Source organism: Asterias amurensis, chromosome 5 (assembly GCF_032118995.1).
Source record: "Asterias amurensis chromosome 5, ASM3211899v1".
Taxonomy (NCBI): Eukaryota; Metazoa; Echinodermata; class Asteroidea; order Forcipulatida; family Asteriidae; genus Asterias; species Asterias amurensis.
In genome coordinates, this window is record NC_092652.1 from 6,604,380 (window position 1) to 6,626,639 (window position 22,260).

At 40.2% G+C, this 22,260-nt stretch overlaps 1 protein-coding gene across 1 annotated transcript; it reads right to left on the reverse strand.

Moving 5' to 3' along the window:
* Window positions 1-260: 260 nt before the first annotated feature.
* Window positions 261-22,260, reverse strand: LOC139937539 (protein LMBR1L-like). Its single transcript, XM_071932736.1, has 11 exons — window positions 22,071-22,260; window positions 11,881-11,974; window positions 11,159-11,332; window positions 10,521-10,624; window positions 9,681-9,807; window positions 9,118-9,186; window positions 8,548-8,685; window positions 7,920-8,167; window positions 7,078-7,151; window positions 5,860-6,017; window positions 261-4,834 (listed from the first exon to the last, which is right to left on the reverse strand). Exons 1-11 carry the CDS (start codon window positions 22,131-22,133, stop codon window positions 4,515-4,517), a joined length of 1,569 nt encoding a protein of 522 aa, XP_071788837.1. The 5' UTR covers window positions 22,134-22,260; the 3' UTR covers window positions 261-4,514.

Sequence of the window (22,260 nt, forward strand, 5' to 3'; positions counted from 1 at the left end):
AAAAATACAGTACAAAATTTCATATACATTTTTTAAAAAGATGCACATAGTACTGCATAAGGAACAAATGGAAAGGTTTTTTAAACATTTGGCATGCGGGGGAAGGACATTATTTCCTGTGTCTGCCTTTTCTCACTGGAGGAAAATCACCTCAAATTACAAGTCTTAAAGTGCACACGTGACAGACAGAAAGTCACACCCCTTTAAATAAAACAAATAAATTGCTTAACAAAATACTGAGATTGACCGCCCCCCCTCCCCCCCCCCCCCCCCAGGAAAACAACCCAAGAGCTGACATAAATATTGTGTCTACTTTGCTAATTTTGGAATTCACAGGTTGTCTTACAAAATGGTGCACTAAGTGGGGGCAGTGGGGAAGTGTTTTAACCACTCCTAGGACCTTTCAAAACTAGGGGGGCATTCTGGTTTGCCCAAAGCACGCCAAAATGAAGTGAGGTCTTTGGAATGTTTTTCACTTGATGCTCATCTTTGGTTTAAAAAAAAAACCTACTACTGTGCAATCTGGGGAACTGCAAATGTTGTTTTTATGCTTTTAGTGAACTTGATCTTGCCCTTGCACCCCCCCCCCCAAACTGCCCCTTAAAAAGACATATATTTTCATTTCCGCATGCAATTTGTGCCTATTGGCCTGATACATTAGCTTTTGCATGGGTGGAACCCCCCTGGGGGCCGGGTGGGGGTAGCTGGGGAGGCTTGTCAGGCATGGTTGGTTTGACCATAAAGAACCTAATCCATCAAATTCTTGCAAAACCTTGAGAGATCTTTACCAGACGTATGTATGTTTTTCAACAGGAAAACAAAAACCCTGACAACACTGAAACATCTTCACAAACAAAAAACAAACATTTATGGGAATGCAGTTATTATAAGGCAGGGTATGGAAACAATAAAGGAATATATACACATGTACTTTTGCATGGAATGGATGCATTGTATGCACAGGTAATACGCACAGTAGTGTTAAAAATTATTAACAAGGCAAAATTGGGAATAATACAAGGTTTAGGCCTACTTTGCAAGGTACGACATGACTTTTGCGCTAACTTTAGTTAACTAAGACACTGTTCATCTTACAAGCCTTTCATAACAAAAGATGGATTGCAATACGCGTCATCGACCGCCATCTTTGAAGCATGCACTTTCCCTTGATTCTTGTTGTTAATACATGATGGCGATCGATGATGCGTACTGCAATCCATATACTTCCAATATACTTTCAACCATTTGCAACTTGAGTGCTGTCTAGTGTACTGACTGTAATGTAACTAGCTTGTTCACAATTGAAGTTTGAATTCCTTACGACTACATCCAGCATAGACTCACTGGTCCCCTGTCTATATTTAGCCACACGGATAAAGACAGGCACTGGTTCAATGGACCCAATGATTTAGTTTGATACAGTGATTTCATTGGATAGACGTGCTGTGACGAAAGCTTTCCATGTGTTTTGATTGGTCCGAGGTGATGTTTGTCGGTTGCATTTTCGAACATCTGCATTTGGCGTGCATGTTTGTATACAATGCAATGTATTGTACTCGTACATAGGCATGTAATGTTGTACGTAGGATTTCACTGCGAATCTCCATGTGAAATAATCTGAGGTCAAAGGTGCACTCGTCAGGATCCTCATTATATACTCAAGGCAGGTATCTGGCGTAAATCATGAGCCTAAAAGTGCAACGTCAGATGTTCAGGCTACATCTAGCATTGCTTTAGTCACATAGTTTGCAGCAAGGAACCTCCAGATCAGCAACAACTGGTACCCATGAATCTGGATTTAGTCTGAGGGAATTCAAGTTGCACATTCAATTGTGACCCAGCGAGGCAGTGAACCAGACATCATTCAAATCAAACTGGCAAGAATTACTTTAACTGAATACTGCTAGACTTATAGATTCAACTCAGGTGGTATAACCAGTAAGTACCTACTAACTAAATTGCTCCAAACATATCTGGATACATAAAAAAATAAAAGTCTGACCGAAGCATTCTACTATTATTTGCATATATATCTGGTGGAATCACAGATTGTATTTAAACAAAAAATTTAAAAGTTCAATGACACGAATGTCAACTAGCAACTAGTCCTTTCTGCTCTTATCTTTTCCACATGTCAAGGCTTTCATGACTTTACACAAAACTGTGTAGCTGCAAAGCGTCGAGAAAAGGGAGGCCACATGCGTGTGAGAGTGGCAAAGCCAGAAGGACTTTTCCAACTTGATTTTGTGGATGATACCCTTGCCTACACCCTTACGGACTGTAAAGGGGGTCAACCTGTTTCAGCCCCAGGAGTAGGTGGCAATGTGTGCCTAGTGACAGTTGATGTGGGGCGAAAGCCAAAATCACTTTAGAGAGAGTGAGTTGGGCGATACCTCATAAAAAAAATCATTTTAATAAAACACCACAAATTTTTGTTTTTGCTCTGACCTCAATTAAAAGCAGCATTTAAGTGGTATTCAATTAATGCAATGTGATTACACAGAGAACTTCAAACAAAAATACTGACTTAGGAATTTATGAGGGTTTTTTCCTAAATTCATGTAAGAGAATATATCGCGTTTTTGACTGATGAACAAAATTAAACAAAATTTTCTTGGCAGAATGACAAAAGTTTACTCAAAAGTTTCTTTAAAAAAAAAGAAGAGGGGATTGCACCAGTCTATGAGTCTACTCAAGGGAAATTATGGTGGACATTATACCAAGCCTCGCTGACAAATAAAACACACTTTCATTTAAACACACTATAGTCATATTCCTGCATTTCAATTTAAATAAACAGTTCAAATTTTGTTTCAAATTTCTGTTGAACTTAAATAAAATAATGTTGTGAGTACAATTCCACTTGTAATTAATGTTTTATAAAAACCCACCAAACCATGTTGGCACATATACATTATATTGCTATGTAAAAAATGTCACCACATTTAAAGCACTTTTTTTTAAATCAAGAATTTGCAATGGGAGACTTTGGAACGCTCTGAGCATACACACATTACCAAGAACACTACATTTGCCTGGTACACTGTAAGTCTGCAGCCAATATGGATCAAGCGCCCTATACGAATAAACACTGTGTATAGAAAGTCGGCTCACATTGCACGGATCCGATCTGTGACCAACACATAGGTTTTCTGTAGTGTAAAAAGACCTAAAGCAGTAACACTATGTAATGACTATCTCTAAATGAGTTGGGGTGGTTCTGAAAAGAACCATAGTCTTAACTACTTCCTTGTACAATCCTATAACCAGGGTAAAAAGTCTAACACTTCACAGGGATCAAAATGCTTCAAAGTAACAGCTTGACACGCATCACACACTTTGTTACCAACACACATCTTGTTACGAACACACATCGCACACAAATACTTCTAACACATCTGATACAAACACCCTAACACAAGGCAGCCCCAAACCGTTCATCCCTATTAAGCCATTTTCACACTGTATCTCTTATCCCCTTAGAATATAACCCTGGGGAAGACCCCAGAACTTTTTTTACTCCCAAGGTTACCCGGGCGCATTTTCACACCGAGTCCCTAGTCCACATGATTCCAGTTGCACGTTTCAAGAATACCACAGGGTTTAACTGCTTACCCTCTACTCCAGAGCAGGGGTGGTTCTTCCCCAGGGTATGCCCAATTGCCGGGGCTGACCAGGGTAAAGCCGTTATTCCTCGGGGGCAGCCCAGGGGAATAGAGTATTGTGAAAAGGGCTTGATAGACTCCAGGTCAGTCCTGTAAGTGACTGAAATACACAATTGGTATGATTTCTTCAGCTGGGTCGAATTCATACACACACAAGTACTCCAACGGGCAACATGTACACAAGTTGCCCCTAGTCTTGGTGCACTTTAAAAACATTTTCATAACCCTTTAATAATCTCAAATGACCTTCACGCAAATCTTGATACCACCCTTTGAAACAAACTCTTGCCTCAGTGAGCTCCCATGAAAGCTTAAACTTACTGCGTATGCATACGCATCCTATGTGTTTGACCTTTTAAACAGTGACCCGTATCTTAAAGTGCGAGTTGTTATCCTTATTCACTTAAATTATTACCTTAAAGTTAGGGTCATACATTGAAAATTACGCTAAGCAGTATAAGCTTACCAGCCAAACTACCGTGTCACAAGTACAATTTGTCATGGTATCCTGCTCATTGCTGCTCAGCAGAAAATTCTTGAGCGATATTTTCTGCTTAAGCAGCTGTATGAAATTGGTCCCACCCAATAAAAAAAAAAAAAACAATCTGCTGTATTCATTCTTACTAGTACTAGTTTAAGCAACTGTTGCTCAATTCTGCTTAGCAGAAAATGGTTAAGAAATGTTCTTTTGCTAAGCAGCTCTGTGAATAGAACCCAGGCATTTAAGAACCCTCATTTACTTTATTCATTCTTACTCGTACTAGTAGAAGCACTGTTTGCTGTTGCTACCATTTCTCTTAACTCTTTGTGAATTCCACCCCAGGCATTAAAAAAAACACGCAACCTGCTTCATTCATTCTTACTAGTACTAGGAGAAGCACCGTTCGCCGTCACTCCCGTCACTTTCCCGTTGGTCCCGTTAGCGTGCTGCGTCTTCCAGCTCCTCATCGCCCAGAACTTGGATGTCCGTACTTGGTTGGCCTCTCGGACATTGTGCATGTAGAGCGTGACGCTCTGCAGGATGTAGTCCCTCACCGTGGCGGTGAACTTGTTCAGGAGGCAGGAAGATGTCAGGATGCTAAAGAGGATGTTGTAGATGATGATGAGGTAAAAGTTCTGCAACCAGTTGGAGCGGCCGAACTCACCGATCAGGTCATAGTTGGTGATACCTGTCATAAGCAGACACAAACATAACTTTTTAACTTTCGTGGCGTGTCGTTTCAATTATTGGCTGGTCCATTTTTTGTGGTTTGCAGTTTAAGAAACCTTTCTATGCTCTTAGATTATTTCTACCTCTTGCCTGGTGCTACTTATATTTGTACAGCGCCTTGGGGTTCATTCATGGATGTAAAGCGTTTTATAAGCAATACTTATTATTTTCAGATGCTCTTCACACAAGCTACATATTGAAATAGGAATGTATATTGGGTTAGAGTCAAGCCAAAGAATTTGCCCGGTTGTCACCTTGATGATGAAATAGAAATCCATTTTCTTCTTGATTGCCCCTTATACAACGACCTTAGGAATATTATGTTGGCTTATATTATTGACCATTACAAAGGCTTTGAAACTCTTGGCAGGGAAGACAGGTTTAAGTTTTTGATGGACACTCCCGATGAAGCTATTACTATTTGCATTGCCAAGTACGTCTTTTTATTTGCTTTAAAAGAAATCAAACTGTGTGATTACTTGTTTTTGTTCTAAGTTAAATTCCTGTCCGTATGACTTATTCATTCAATGTATTTTGTTTTTATTATATTGTTACCCTCCCCAGGGTTATGGGGTGTGTTCCAGTTTGGAATAAAACATAGTACAACACAATACAATACAATTATTATTATTATCAAAAGCATGTAAATGACCCCAGTACACACTTATCGCAAAGATAAGGGGTTCGGCCCGGTGTGTCTGGAAGTGCAATAGACCCTTCCCATGAAATATGTAAATTGCACATAGCGTGTGCGCACTAACGTTTTGGTTGGCAAAATGAGGGACCATCGCGCCGTTTTGTATAGGCTAATGGGTGCGTAACGCAGACGCAATTGCGCGTCTGCTTAGTGCACAACTCTATGGCTTTTGCCAACCAACAGGGTCTGTACGCATGTGTAAATGTAATTAGCATATTTCATGGGTTCATTAACTTCAATCATGAAGGCTGTACTAGAAAGGAAGAAGAAGACAATTTGTGACTTACCCAGTGTTCTTGACAGCAGCGGTAATGCTGAACTAAGAACCAACAGCACCAGGCAGTTGGCTATAACTTTGGTCATGGGCGTGTCTTTGGTCCGGGGAACTAACGTTCTGAAAAACGGCACACTGTAAAAGCCGACGACTGACGCTAGCATGAGATAGCTGGTAAGTCATCACGTTAAGGTAAATATATTAGTAATATTATTACTAGATTCTTGAACAGCGCTTTATTACACCCCTAAGGGGTGTCAAAGTGCTCAGTATTTTTTACTGGAAGGTACATGTATATATGCAGAGCTATGTTATGGAGTATGAGACATTTTTTCCTTTACATACCACCAAAGGTGTTGAGGCCATAGAGTTATATATAAGAACTAGAGCGTTTTTCTAAGTTGACAAAACAGCTATCTCACAGGGTGTGTTTGTGCGGCCATTTTGTAAGTTGAACAAACAGCATCGCGTGAGCGTTCAACAAAAAAAACCTCAAACGTGTATTTCATATTCAACGCGCGTGCAGAATGACGCGCTTGTCATCTTGCAGTCCCGTGGCGTTCACTGGCCTATATACGCGCCCCGGTATGCGAGCAGGCGGCCATTTTCTAAGTTGACAAAACAGCTATCTCACAGGGTGTGTTTGTGCGGCCATTTTGTAAGTTGAACAAACAGCATCGCGTGAGCGTTCAATAAAAAAAAACTCAAACGTGTATTTCATATTCAACGCGCGTGCAGAATGACGCGCTTGTCATCTTGCAGTCCCGTGGCGTTTGTGCACGAAGCATCACTCGTGCGCCCTCTAGTTCTTATACATAACTCTATGGTTGAGGCACAGTATGCAGCCAATCAAACTATCAACACCAGGGTGAACCCCCTTACAACAAGTGCACTGGGCTCTGTTAGGTGCATTACACAACACAGGGGATCAACTCCTTTGCGTCCAATCAGAAAGACAAAGCAATAATGGTTAGTGTCTTGTTTGAGTCTTATCCACTCAGCCACAACACAATGCACATAAAAAAATAAATGAGCGTTTTTGTTTTAGTCTCAGCCTTGAAAGATTATAGTCTGTTTTCTGGGTGCGGCAATGATACCCAATGATTTGTAAGCAAAAATTACAGGTTTCCTTAGTCTTCAAGGCCAAATTTGGGTTTGGTGAAATTCTTCTGCTACCAGAATAATACAGCAAAAAAAGAAAAAAAAAAATTATATAAATGAAAAAGGATACCATATAAGGGCAACCTCAATGAGGGCACCAAACGATCCTAGCATCGACAGAGACACCTTCCCGAGGCCCGCCTCCTAAAAACACAAGATGAAAACAGAGGATTAATATTTTCCAAACAAAAGAAGAAAGGACTTTTGAGATACATGCAGTCATAAAAGTTTTTAAATTTCAGTTAAAGGTAGGATCATACATGTAGATTGGATTTTGTCAATGTAATGCTATACAAATAAAGGCAAAATTATCAAGAAAGATATTATACAAATTGTGAAGTTGCAGCTGAGTACAGTGTCTACTTGCCACAGTATGTTTATCAAGAACGTTGACTCCATCCAAGTTTAGCGAGGTGACAATGACGTAAGCCAACCACTTCTCAAAACAAAAAATGAATTTTCAAGCAAACTTCAGAAATCTGAGATTCAGGTGTTTTGAGAAAATTGTCCATACCATATTGCTTTGAAGGGTATCCTTCGCCAAACTAGATTACACAGTCAACAGATGCAGTGCTTCTCACCAAGGAAGTTTGAATGGTCGTTAAAATGTTGTGTTTTTACCAATCTAGGACCCTACATGTACCTTTAAGTCATCAGTAGGATTTGAAATTTTGCATTGCGGAAGAGTAACTATTAACAGAGGTTTGTGGCAACAGAATATGAAAAACTCTTTTGAGTAATGTTTTAAGCAGTATGCTCCGATTGTCTTCAGTAGAAAAGTCCATTCTCCTGAAGAAGATCAGAGCATACTGATAAAAATGTTAAACAAAAGAGATCTTCACATGGTTTTACCGCAAACCCTCACACTTAAGTCAGCTTAAAGTAAAAGATTTTGTTAAATGGAGAACAAACCTTTATGCTGACGGAAAAGAAGCCAATCCCAAACAGCAATCTGAAGATGTTCCATCCCACCATGCACAGCGACAGTACGGTCAGCGCAAACAGGAGAATCCACAGCAGCGGGTATCCAAGGTTGCGTTGCCATGATGACGCCCTCCGCCTCCTGTCCAGCACCCTCCGATCGCGTTGTACATCGGCTAGTCTCTGCCTCAAGTCTGTCTGTCCATTGGGCTGCTCAATGGTGTATGTGGCACTAGACTCTATGAGCAAAAAGGAATCAATACACCGATTGATAATCTGTACACAATGAGGCGTCTGAATAAAATAGACTGGTGCCTTTCAATTTAAAAGTGTTGTTTATTTAGCAACCCCTAGCAACCAATGTGGTATAGCCGTAGCAACAGCAGCTTAGACTTAGGCGTCTAGGCAGAATCTATGTTTGGAGGTGTTTTAAAACAAAAAATTGGATGTTTTTACTCAAGCTGTGAACCTAAGATTGTAACTTGTGATATGATTAACATTTAAAGTAAAAAAGACAGCGCTTAGTTCCAAGTCCTTCAATACAAAATGGTACAACCAAGAGTATTTTCATGATGATGTCAGTTTAAACTGGCTGTGAGGTTGACTTAACGAAACACACCTTTGATCTTCCTCAGCAAGTCGTCTTCTTCAAACTTTGCCAAGTGATATTCTTCATCCAAGTTTTCCATGAACTGTGGTTTGACCACAAGTTCACCGATCACGGAGAACATTCTGGTGAACCCTAAAGGGGTTGATACTAGAAGCAAAAACACACACAATGCAATGTCAGATTCCTTTAAAGTGATGATTCAACCTTCTTTGATATTTGGGGGAAGGGAAACATTCATTCAAACCACCTACATTTCCCTAAAACTAACTCGTATAAAATGAAGTTGAAAGAAGTTATCAGAGAACAGTGTTTGACAAATGATTATGTCACAGTGCTTATTTAAAAGGGACAGAAAGGGACAGGTATTGAAATTTGTGTTCATAAAATAGGCCTTGGCGATTATTTGACCTACACGTATTTGAGGTGGGACTAGTCGAGTAGTAAATTTCACTAGTCGCCCAGGCCTAGTTCATAGAGTCCTTTTTTTCCAAGGGGCAATTGTGTAATCCCCGATAACAGGCACGCAACACCAAATCAAACCAAAGATCTGAAATGAGTATTCACTAATGTCAGACTTACTAAGCAACATGGCAACTCCAAGTAGCGAGATGCATGTATAGAGATACGGTAGATATGACGACCAAACCCCTGGGTAGAACGGAATAAAAGAATGAGGACAATGATAAGAAATAATCTGGATTGGGGATCTGCAATCTGACAGAAATACCTTGTCTCACGAGACAATTTACAGGCGAACAGTTGAAAACAATCTCCAGTAGAAAAGTCATTCACATTTCAATGTTTACCAATTTTTCTAGTGGATCAAAAGCAATGAAAAAAGATAACACATGAGCTACCATACCAAGGTGGTCCGGTAGCACGCACTGCAATTGGCTGCCAGTAAAAGTTGTCTTGTGCGACAAGGCCTTTAAAACACTCTTTTATAAAGAACTCACACCAAACATATTTATCATTTTTGCAAGAGCAGAAATTTCTTGCATTACTAATTCAAACTAACACAAACTGCCAATGGACACACAGAACTACAAAATAAAGAGCAAATCAAATTTCCTTTTAAAGAGATCGTTTAAGAAAACTTGAAATTCTTCACCATCAACAAATCCACACTATTCCTGACATACTTCCGAGTGTTTCTCTGCTTGAGGAGTCGTTGTCCAGGATGGCTGAGGCGACCCATACCATCCCAAAGACCAGGAGACCAAGAATAAGAAGCACAACGAACGTCTCATACACACGAGCCTTGATACCCTGTGGAGAGAGGAAGAACCAAGAAATACAGAGTAGACAAAGGTAAGGGTCACTGCCTGACACTGGGATCCCGGACCCCATTTTATAATCAGAAAATAATGCTTGACAATTACCTGTTCAGCACAAATGAGCAGGATACCAGTCACAGATAGTATATGTGACAAGGTATTTTTTGGCTGGTAAGATAAATCTGCTAAGCATAATTTTGTTGTGCTTAGCTACTTTTTGTGCTTAAGCAGTACTATGAAATTGAGCCATGGTCTTAAGGAAGTCAATTGGAATTATGGCAATATCCAACTTTTGATCACATCTGGAATTAAAGCACTCATGATTGGGACCGTGGATAACAAAAGGAACATTTTATGGAGTACATGGGCCGACCAAAAAATGTACACATGGTGTAAGCTTGGAACTTTTAGCTCGCACACCACCCACAGCCGCCCTCTAAGTTTGACTGGTTGTATTTTGAGGAAAGTCGTTGATTGTAGCTGACATATTGAAGTGGTCGTCAGGCCTTGTGTCTGGCGACTTGCACACAAAAAAAAGTAAAAAAAGTGTGTACATGTAAGGATTAACCCTATCCCCTTTAGTGATTTACTAGGATCCTTCCCCACTCTCATTAACATCCCAAACCCTAACAGTGGCTCAACACCCAAACTGTTGGTTTCTGATTATGGTGGTATGGCATCACACCTTCTTCCAGGTCAACATACCTTTTTAGATCCAGCAAAACCTTCCGATTCTGTGAGGAAGTATGCAAAGGGCATCAGAACAAACAGAGCGAGATTGGAGAACAGGAATATCAGATTCCACAGCCCTGTAGAACCAACAAATCAGAATAAGTTACAATTCAAAAGTGAACTACCGATGGGAGACTTTTGAGATGCTGGTGGCAGCAGACGTAACAGACCTTTTTTTTTTGCTGCTCTGAGAGTGCACGCACATAGTTAGTAGTGCGCTGTGATTTTTATTTTATTTTCTTCAAAAACTTGATGACTTAAGTATGAGGCTGAAATTTAAAGGTAAACTTTTTCATTCATTTTGATTTTAGTAGGGATTGATGTCACGGCCAAGAACTTGGATCTACAAAAGGTATCAAAACCCTTTAGCGACAAACAAATTTTCGTGAGAACCCGAGCAGAAACATTTTCACAGGTTAGCAAGGATATAAAGCAGCTCGATTGAACGTACACCCTGGATTTACAATAATACATCATTCATTCTCATACAGTAATCACTTTATGATAGGCATGCTTTCTTGTCTGCTTACAGTTAGCAGCCCTATGAAATGGAAACTCCCGCAGTAGGATAAGCACAAAATCAGCCTTTAATGCAGTTCTTGAAATCTTACCGTGGATCAAGGAGCCGTTAAGCCACTTCATGTAGAAGTTGTTTGGATAGAAGACGAGGACCTCATTACTGAGGATGGAGAACGGGAGCAGTACGCCTGCCCCGACCGAGATGGCTAGGGTGAAAGTACAACTCCATAACGCTACACGGTAGACTATGGCATCAGATGCATCCGCTGTGGAGAAGATGACCATAGGGTGACTATTAGGAACATGGGTTTAACATTATACTCGTTGAGTGTTAGGGTTTGAGTTACCCCTGAGCAAGTGGGCAACAGTAGTCTAAAGGACCCAAGCTCTGGCGTTGTCTGCAGCAGAGTGTGGGTTCAAATCCCGGTCATGAAACTTGACCACCACTACACCCTCCTCCTTTTCCTCTGCCACTCTGTGAATAATCTCCTCTGGAGTAATACCTGCCTTAGTCTGAATAACCTGCCATGAAAATCATCAAAATTCAGTATTTGGCGCGTCATGGCCGAACGGTCTAGTTTTCCAGACCCAAACTCTGGTTTTGTCAGCGACAGAGTATGGGTTAGAATCCCGGACATGACACTTGAGCAAGGCACCCAACCATACTTGCTTCAAAAAGTTGGGAAGGTAAGTGTATTCTGCTCAACCAGCCATATTCCTAGTGGACGATACCCATGCTTACATCCTTACAAACTGTGACGGGGGAATATCATGCATGAAGTAATGTCAATGGGAAAGCGACCTTTGACCTCACCTGAAAAGTAGTCCTCCTTGTCTGCTTGTCTCTTGTAGTGGCAGATTACCACGTAGGACGAGAGGTAAAGAATGGCGAAGAACAGTAAATCAATCTGGACAAGGGGGAAACAAATTGAATGACCAGTAACCATTTAACCAGTACATACATCATCTGGCTTCAAATTCAACCCATGGTCTGAAATGCAAGAAGGAAATGACCAATAACCTTTTGTCTTTGCCTTCTCCTTTTACCCACAGATATCTTCCCTTTTAGTTTGCCTCATTTACTATCTAATTAATTAATTACTATTTTCCCTCTTACCACTTGTCCTTTGTGTTTCCAAGTTATTGTGGTCAAACCAGCCCCTTCCCTCCACCTCCTAAAAAACAATACTGTACCTCACTTTGAAATAAATTTTTCATAGGATTAACACAACCGAATGGTTCCAAAAACCAAAGGTAATGTATCTAGATACAGTACTTTCCCTTTAAAAGTGGCAGCTGTCATGATATAGATATTAGGTATTCAAGCACAAAGATCTCAATACATTTTTTATCTTCCTGATTTTCAGGGTCAACAAAGTACAACATAATGTTTGTTGTGTAAGGCAAAACTATGACATGTTGGTTCTGCAGGAGACCTTCAAACTATTTGCTCATTTTCCAGTTTAAATCCCTAATAATACATGTAATACCTCAATGCAGTTCATCATCATGCTCAAGTGTTGCATACATGTAAATCTTAATGGTACACAATTACTTTTTATAGCTCACAGTTGTAGTACACACTCAAATACTTTGACAAAAACATCATGAAGGTTGTTCTGAAAAGTCACATGGGAATGAGGTCATAGGTCACAATAAACAGGGCCCAATGTTATTAGCCGTTTTGAGATAAGGTGGACACAATACTTTATATTCCCCTATAAACACTGTAAGGCTTGTGTAAATCTGCCTGCATACACCAAATTCACACAGTACACACCATATCTCAAAAAGGCTGACGGAGCTGCTTGGTAAAAGGTCCCCAGTTGGAAAGTTCATACAAAACCATTGGGAGTTGTTGCCCAAAAATCAAAACTACACACAGACAATAGGAAGTCCCACATCGCAGGCGTTAAAATCACTTGTTTTCTGGGGTACACATACACATTCAAACTGGGTACTTGTAACAGAAGAGGACAATAGGGTCCCCGGTCTTGGGTGAACCGGGGAGGTACCTCCATGGGTGAACGTCCCCAGTTGGAAAGTGTGTACAACAGCGATGGTAGTTGCTGCCAAAAAGTTATAATACAAACAAAAGAGGGACAGTAGGAGGCCCCCAATTGTGTGTACACTTGTATGCTGGGTACACCATACGTGTAGGTTTATACTACAAACTGGGTACCTACAACAATAGGTCCCCAGTTGGGTGAAGATCCCCAATTGGGTGAAGACCCCCAATTGGGTGAAGACCTCCAGTTGGAGAATGTGTACAAAACCAATGGGAGATGTTGCCAAAAAATACTAACAAAACAAAGAGACCATTTTTAGGAGGTACCCAATGCAGGTGTTTACACAGTTTATAGGTAAACACATTCCAAACAAGTGACTATGATACAGAGAGGACTGTGGGTCATGATTGCTATCAGTCACAAAGGGAAACAATTGGTACCTTCCTCTGGACAAAGAGCTTTAAAACAAATGAGGTCCACAATTGGAGGTCACTACACTTGTGATTGTGCGGTTTCGAGCACCCCTGGTGGGTCTTTTAGACAATGGAACAATGGACTCAACAAGAGAAATTGTTGTTCAACCTCGACCCCACAAGGGAATTCTTTAGAAAAGGGAATAGTGAGAATTCTTTAAAAAAGGGAATAGTATGATAAAGCAAAAATTGCAAAAGATTCGTAAGGTTGTAAACCTACAAAGGTATATGTGTATTTAAAAACATCCATCAGATGTTGAAGTTTTTATTCTCAACTCAAGATCTTTCCAGACCCATAGCAAGGGAATTCTGCATGCAAAATTTTCGGCTACGCTTAAAATCACTAGACATGGTTTTACCACTTTTACCACCAAGAGAGACTACTGGTCTTTAAAGCCCGGTTCATACTTCCTGCGAATGCATTGTGCGATGCGAGTTTCATTGCGTCACAAAGGGAAATGGAGCGCGTACCGATTGTTGCAACGCCAAAATTCCCTTCGCATTCGCATTCGCAGAGAGTATGAACCAGGCTTGAGTCTTTCACAATGACTAAACGCCTCCACAGCTTTTAATAGGCCTATATGCTTCGTTTTTTAATGGGCAAGGGCACCGGGGCATTTTCTCCTTGGTAAAGGGCACCCCCATGAGGAAATTGTAAAATTTTACTGTGAGCATTTCAAAGGCACTTTAGAACTACATTGTAAGGCAATGAACAAGGGGCATGGAGGAAATCGCCTTCATTGCCTCTATGAAGTACATGTATCACTCATCAGGCCTGCTTTAATTTAGTGCGCACTGCAATACCGTCAAAATCATGGACGATGCACAAAACACCCTTTTAATAGCCTGGTTCATCAATTCAACTGCCTGACACGCCAGGTTTTTTTAATAAATGTTGTACGGCGCCGACTCACCAACCTGCATCATGGCGGATGTTATTGACTCAATACTTGCTGACTATTTGTTAGTTGGATGCCGGGAATACGGCTTTCTGTGCGTGCCCCCGAGCGTGAATAACTATCTTAATTTATTGGTTCTAGTCTCTCGACCGTTATCATGCCAACTGCATAAATTAAGACATTCATATAATAATCAACCCTGTCCGTTTCTTATCGCAATGATATATTAGCAGATATGCATGACGGCAAGTAAGCCAGTGATTTCTTCTTATGACCAGCATGACCAGGCCCTAAAGCTCTTCTTTTAAAGTGCAAAAAGGCATACGGGGGTACATGCTACACGACCACTTAGGTACTCACTGGTAATTTTGCAAACAATGTCTTACGATGTCTTACATGTATAACCTCCGATTATCTACTCCGCGGTAGTAGAATAAAGCAAGACAGTTCTCTGAGAACAAACTCTACCTGGCAAGTAGATACACACATGGTGTTACCGCAAACCAAACATACATTGATACATCACCACAATGCCTCAAATCCTATAATGTCTAAAGGCCGGTTTATAGTCGGTCGCGCGATGGTCGCACAACGGAAATCTTGCGCCCAATCCTAAGACTGAGGCCTAAAAACCGTGTCTTTTTATGATCGCGCGTCACGATTTCCGACGCCCGACCAACTCGGCCTTTACGATTTTTAAGAATAATAAGTGAACATTGAAATGTGAATGAATTCTATCCTTTGAGAAACCTGGAACTGGTCGACTGTGAATTGCCTCCTGTGGCAAGACCCTAATAAACGAGCACAGAACTACATACTCTCTCGAGAACTACGTACCCTCACTTATATGGAACTTAACAAGAACCCCTACTTGTTTATCATACCTTGGATGACCTTGTTTGAGTTAATAAAATGTTGTCCACATTCCTAGCCCTTGTAGAATTACCAGTTAGTCTTCTTACAAAGCAGTTTAGTTTATAAATCCACCCTGTCCTTGCACACACCTTACTCTATCACATGAGCCCCTTTCAGTTTTCACACTACACTTATGCAGAGTCTCCATGACACAGATATTCTCTAGATTAAGTGGGGGTGTTACTGTTCACACTACATTTTTCAGGGCTACAAATTCTCCGGATTAATGAACCCAAAGCTGACTTAAACCAGGTCAAATTTGACCCTGCCTACAAAGTATGACTAGGGGTAACCCCCCCCCCCCCCGAACTGGATTTAACTTTTCTCAGGTTAGATTGTCATGTGAAAGGGTCAGTTTTAATCTGGAGTCGCCAATTACATAGATCATAGAGTAAGGACCTGGGGTCCTACTCGACTCATTGTTTGTTGCATTTATAACAAATTAGTCTTGTGCCTTTTTTAAAGGCAGTGGACACTATTGGTAATTACTTAAAATAATTGTCAGCACAAAACCTCACTTGGTAATGAGTAATGGGGAGAGGTTGATAGTGAGAAACGGCTCCCCCTGAAGTGACATGTTTTTGAGAAAGAAGTAATTTCCCACGAATTTGATTTTGAGACCTCAAGAATTTGAGGTCTCAAAATCAAGCATCTGAAAGCACACAACTTTGTGTGACAAGGGTGTTTTTTTTTTTTAGTTATCTCGCAACTCTGACGACCAATCGAGCTCAAATTTTGACAGGTTGCATTTATGTTGAGATACACCAAAAGTGAGAAGACTGGTCTTTGACAATTACCAAAAATGTCCAGTGTCTTTAAAGTCCATTTCCTCAATTTTATAACAGTAAAAAAAAATATATATGTTTTTATATGTAATGTATTGATCGACATTGTACACTGAACAACACTTTCCTTGCTCTAGGAATAAAAGCAGTTGCATGTAAAGGAGTAACAAGATTCCACTTTGCCTATAAAGTGAATATAAATGTACAATTCTGGATTGCAAATGAGGTGTCTAGCCACTATATGTGTGAATTCATGAAATGATTGTCATTCCACTGAATGGACCAGCACCCCAGGTTTCTTAAACTGTGCACTGTGTGTGATTGAGAGTGAAGTGACATTCCTGGATGTAGCCTTACTTTTTTTGACTAGCAGAACTGTGTACAAAATGTCCCAGTACCTTAACATTATTTCAAGGCCCTGTTTGTCAAGCAGAATTCTTCACCAAATGACCTTCGGAATTCCGTGCTTTGAGAGGCCCAATAAGCAGTACAATTGGACCCTGGTTCTTTTGGGTACTTTTCTTTGACTAACTAAAAATCTCTTCACTACTGAATTTGCACATTACACACCACATTTGTACGTATACAGCCCTATGACCGCGTTCCGACTGGATCCACACGTGCAAGATCGGGATCCTGCAACAAAAAAAGTTGCAGCGGTGAAACCACCGTCGTGTTCCCACTTGAGTAGTGCTGGGCGAATAGTGAAATGTTGGTATTCGGTTACCGCTGGCCAACTATTGGGGAGACCAATGCGGGGTCCAGTTGGTAGATGTTCCAACAGCCTATGTTCCAACAATCCTATGTTCCTAAAAACCATGTTCCGGCACACCTCCGATAAACCTGTTCCGACAAATGCTCTGTTCCGACAAAGACAACCCTTAGAAGTTCCTATTAAACCCATGTTCTGACTGAATAACCTAATGAAGTGATCTGTCCGTGTCAACCATAGGGGAGGTGAAACTGAAAAAAAAATCCACAAAATAATGTCTCAAATAAAAAGACTGGCAGCTGAATTAAAAAATTCAACAATTAGTGATCTTTGTTGTAAGTCATTTAATAAGAGATCATACATGTATGGGCGAAAACGGATTTTAATAAAATAAAAATAATTTGTTTATGAGCCTTCTCAGGTGCTTTTCAGAAGGTTTCATGAAGAGCCTTGTTATTTACGTCATCATCCATGTGACGTCATCACTCATATTACATCATTTGTAACAGCTGTTTGTATCAGCCCCTTTGTCCCCCTCTGTTTTATGGTCCCACAGATGACGATCAGAGTATTGCTCTTTTGATGCATGCCTTCAATGGTTGAAGTGTACACTAGTTTTTTTTTCAAAACCTTGTGGTTGGGGCCTAAATTTTGTTTAGATGAATAATTACGAAATGATTTACAAACAAATATATTACGAACAGGTTTATACTGCATTCCAATTAACAATTTATGGGCTCAAATGGCTACCTGAAGCAGAGGCTATATTACATATATGTAGCATTAGGCCCTAATAAAACAGTAAGTATAATTAGAGTACGTACTGTATGTAACATGGAGGTCAGAGGTCAGCCTAAGTCTGGCTATAAAAGCTACTTATATTACTGGATTAGATCACTTCACTAATCCCAATCCTAGCCCCAACCCTAATCCTAATGTGTGGGATTAAGGGGGGGGGTATCAAAACATACGTATGTTGTACGTGTCAGAGCATATTTAGTCACCCCCCCCCCCCAAAAAAAAAGAACATTCACACAGTAGTATAACAATTTATAATAGGGGTTAAATTCTTCCTGCATGGAAACATTCGCTCCAGATTTGTCGTGCTTTCTCCAAAAACATGACCACCTTTTGAAATGAAACTTTCACAGAAGGATAGATTATTTGTATAGGATTTAAAAACAATCAAACAATTTGAAAAACCAAAGACTAATACTTTGCCTTTTACTATGTAGTGTAGTTTAAAAAACATGCTGGGCTAGTAGCATTTCCTTGATTTGCAAAAAATCACGCCCAAAAGAAAATGCGTTTTAAGATTTTGATTTTTAATCTATAAAATACTGCGGCACAACAAATAACACGCTCTATGGTTTGCACAAACTGCAATAGTCTAATAGAACCTCACGTACAAAGATTGATCTTTCACCCTCTTCAAGTTTGATAACTGCAGTATCCTGACATATAACAAATGAGTTTTCAGTAATGACCTTGATTATGTGTATACAACTTGTTTATTATTACATTACAATAGTTTGGAACAGGCTACTCTCTGTATGTACTTTCTATAATGGAAATAAAAGTTTAAGTAAACAGTGAGTTCATAAAATAAATTGGTGCACGAAGCGTACTGTACAGTAAACAAGCAGACTTACATTGTCATTACAAAAATGTTCACAGGCTCTCAGTCAACCAAGCTTAAGCCCCTTTCAAACTACAGTTAAATCTGAAGAATTTTAGAAAAACTTGTATTTATTATTAAATACAAGATCTCCTTGTTAAAGGAAAAATTTAACACGGAGATTCTCCGGATTAAGTCTCAGAGCATTCACACTACACTTTTCGTTGCCGACACCAAAACCTTTTTTTTTTTAACCGGGTAAAAATAACCCCCTTCCTAGGACTTGGGTTAACCCATAAATGGCTGTGTTAGTCCTAGTACATGTACATAGAACTCAGTTAACTTCTCTCTGTGTTAGATCATGGAGGTAGAAGTTAGATATTGCAGTGTGAACTCTAGGTCCTAATTAATCTGTGTAGAAGACTTTTTACAAACATCAACAATGTATGGATCAAAGGTGGGTAGTGTGAATAGAGCTTGCAGATCTTTATTGCAACACACCATAATCAATACTGAATTGGCTTGCTGACAAAAATACCACAACTGAGAGAACTTGTCTACATTTAAGCTTGTACAAGTGAAGTTTTAGTATTAATAAAACAAACTTCATGGCACTCCTAATGGTGAGTCATTGCGCTACTGGCGTGCGTCCAAGGTTTTAAATATTTGTACAATGCTTTAAAAATTAACTTTTTAATCACAATAAAACATACCATTACATCAAAACAAATCCGATCCAGCAAGTCTTACATTTACCACTGTGTCATCAAGGCACCAGCAATGTTTGATCCCCTGACCCCCTATAATGTGTTTGATATGCAGAGTAAATAAACAGAATAATCTCCAGACTAGTTACGACACGACACGTTGTATTTTATTTTTAACTCAGTCCCTCCATGGTCCTTCCATCCCTATCATGAGTAACACAAAACCTTCAGACAGGGATTGCGTGGCACATTTGCATTGGTCAACTCCACAAAGACTAACTTCATTTTGCAAAAAAAAATTGTTTACCACACATTGGTCGAGAACAGTAAAGAAAAACATTCATGGCATATTGGATTATTGTGTACTCATCATACCACCAACAATGTTTGGGGTAACCCTTCGGTTGGACGGGGGATGTGTCAGAGAGGGTGGAAAAGAGGCTGAATTTGGCCGCTACTTTACAACCCTTTATGACAAAACATCAGCTTCTTAGGTGACCCATTGCAGTATGTACATGGAATGCACCTCAACAAAATAAATTGTGTGTCTACCTTTCCAACATTTTTGGGGGCAACTCAAAATCCTTTGCTTTACAGTTTGACATCCCAAAATAGGAGACAGGTTGGCAGTTGGTATCTTTCCTCGCCTCCCACCTACAGGTCCCTGTGTCCAACCCCAGCCTTCCCTGGTCCTGGTGGCATCAGGGAACTATAGTTCCCTGGGGGGGGGGGGGGGGGTCCCACATCTAAAACCAAAACTTCCTCTTTTTTTCTTCTCTCCATGGGTGTTCTTGGCTAGTACAGTTATTACGGCAAGTTTGCTTTATTAAGAGTCCTCACAGCTTCACAACCAGAATAAATAAATATGAAACCAAAAATTCCTTCTTTTTCTTCTCTCCATGGGTGCTCTTGGCTAGTACAGATTACGGCAAGTTTGCTTTTCTAAGAGTCCTTAGCTTCACAACCAGAATAAATAAATATGAATTTAAATAAAATGACAGGATAGGCACATGTCATTTTGCTGCACGCAGTGTAAAAGGTCTAATATAAGCTGAGTGAAAAGTGGCAGTTGGATTTGGCTTTAATTTAAGTTTAAAGGCAGCTCACACACATTGTTGAAGGCACCAGACACTTTGGCAAAGATCAGTCAAGATTCTCACTAACTAAGTAGTACTAGGTGTATCTCAACTAAACCTGTGAAAATTTGAACTCAATTGGTCCTCGAAGTTGCAGGAATAATGGAAGAAAAAACACCCTTGAATTTTGTCACAAAGGATGTTTGCTTTCAGATGCTTGAATTTGGGACCTCAGCTGAGGTCTTGAATTCAAATAAAATATTGAATTATATACATCATGTACTTCTAGAAACTAAGGCTCCCCTGTGAGCCTTACAGGGGTCTCATATTTAGGGCCTCCTTAACGCTGTACGTTTTTCAAATCAGCGTTGATGGGTGAAAGTTTTAGCCAGCCAGAACTGCAGTTTCCTGTGTACATACTGTACACCTAAAGCTTTCCCTACCCTACTCAATATACGTGTACATTCTTCATAAAGCTTGTATTTCCTTTTGGAAAAGTTTCCGTATGGCGCCACCACTTTTTCATTCGAAATAGAATAATATAGTATCTAATTTACCTGATTGATATATCCCTTTTTGTAAAAATGAGTGAAAAAGTGGTGGCGCCATACGGAAAGTTATCCTTCCTTTTTGTTGAGTGAAATTAAAAAACATCATCAAAAAATACAATTTTCTGCTCGGTACTTACTGTTATTTTCCTGCCACATCGCACGTTTTTTGACTTCTCAATAATGCTCAACGCTTTATCTTTTGGTAACTCAACCACCAAGCGCTGTACACCAGCCTACTCGCCGCAAACTGCCAAGCCACCACCGAGTTGGACTAAACCGTTCCGTGAAAGGGGGGTTACAAACCCATGGGGCAGTGCGTTGGCTGTTGGTTTACAATAATACCCGCCGTTCACGCATAAAGCGCCCACGCACTTCTGCACGGGTTTGTAACACCCCTCTCACAGAATGGTTTAGACCTACTCGGCCGCGGCTCGGCAGTTCGTTGATCTACATGTAGTAGGCTGCATAATGAGAAGGCAAAAGAAGTGCAATACGGCAGAAAAACAACAGTGAGTACCGAGCAGAAAATTGTATTTTTTGGCGATGTTTTTTAATTTCACTCAACAAAAAGGAAATGCAAGCATTATGAATGTATATTGAGTAGGTTGGGGAAAGCTTTAGGTGTACAGTACACAGGAAACTTTGAGTTCTGGCTGGCTAACGGTAGTAAAACTTTCACCCATCAACACTGATTTGAAAAACATATAGCGTTAAGGAGGCCCTAAATATGAGACCCCTAGGTGAGCCTTGTTTCTAGAAGCATACATCATGACGTAGCCCGCAGTTAACTACACTACAGCCCCGTTCATACTTTCTGCAAATTCAAAGCAATACTTGATGTCACATTGCCGTTTTCGCAGCGAATATTTCACAAGGAGTTGGGCCAAAGTCAACTTATGAGAATTATTTGTTGCAAAACGCTGCAATAATGATTTGTGACCCTCCATGTCCATCCTCTCCGTTGCTGCAATTGATTGGCTGCCCTTCCAAGTTCCATTCATTCAATTCAATTTATTCAACAAGTTCAATAATTACATGGATTTAACTGCAATGATCACCCAAACAAGTCTGTCAAACTGTCATTATTGTCACTGTGTAGTGTCAGTGTTCCACAGTAACAATGTCACTACACTGTGCTGCAGTTCAGTGTGTGGGGCAGCCAGTGTGTCACTGTACTGTCACTAGTGATGCTGTGCTGTGTGTGCGCTATGCATTGATTGTGAAACGTCGTGTCTCGTCCAAAACGAAGATATTCTTACCAAATACTCCCTAATTGCGTCATGAAATACTTGTTCTGTGCTGTCCCAATGGTGGTCCATCATGTCTCCCCTAAATCGCAGCAACTTGAATTCTCTATAGTAACTGAAAAGGACATTTTGAGTGTTTTGGATTCACGAATAAGTCACATTTTAGCGCGTCGTCTATGTCAACCAGCCACACTTTCCAGTT

What these genes read in the sequence shown, in the direction of transcription:
- LOC139937539 (XM_071932736.1), bottom strand. Translation starts at nt 22,133, where the DNA reads ATGATGGACCACCATTGGGACAGCACAGAACAAGTATTTCATGACGCA. An exon ending in CAAGGAGGACTACTTTTCAG is followed by an intron (nt 11,333 to 11,880) that starts GTGAGGTCAAAG and finishes TCTTCTCCACAG; the next exon opens with CGGATGCATCTGATGCCATA. An exon ending in GTTTTGCTGGATCTAAAAAG is followed by an intron (nt 9,808 to 10,520) that starts GTATGTTGACCT and finishes CTCTCTCCACAG; the next exon opens with GGTATCAAGGCTCGTGTGTA.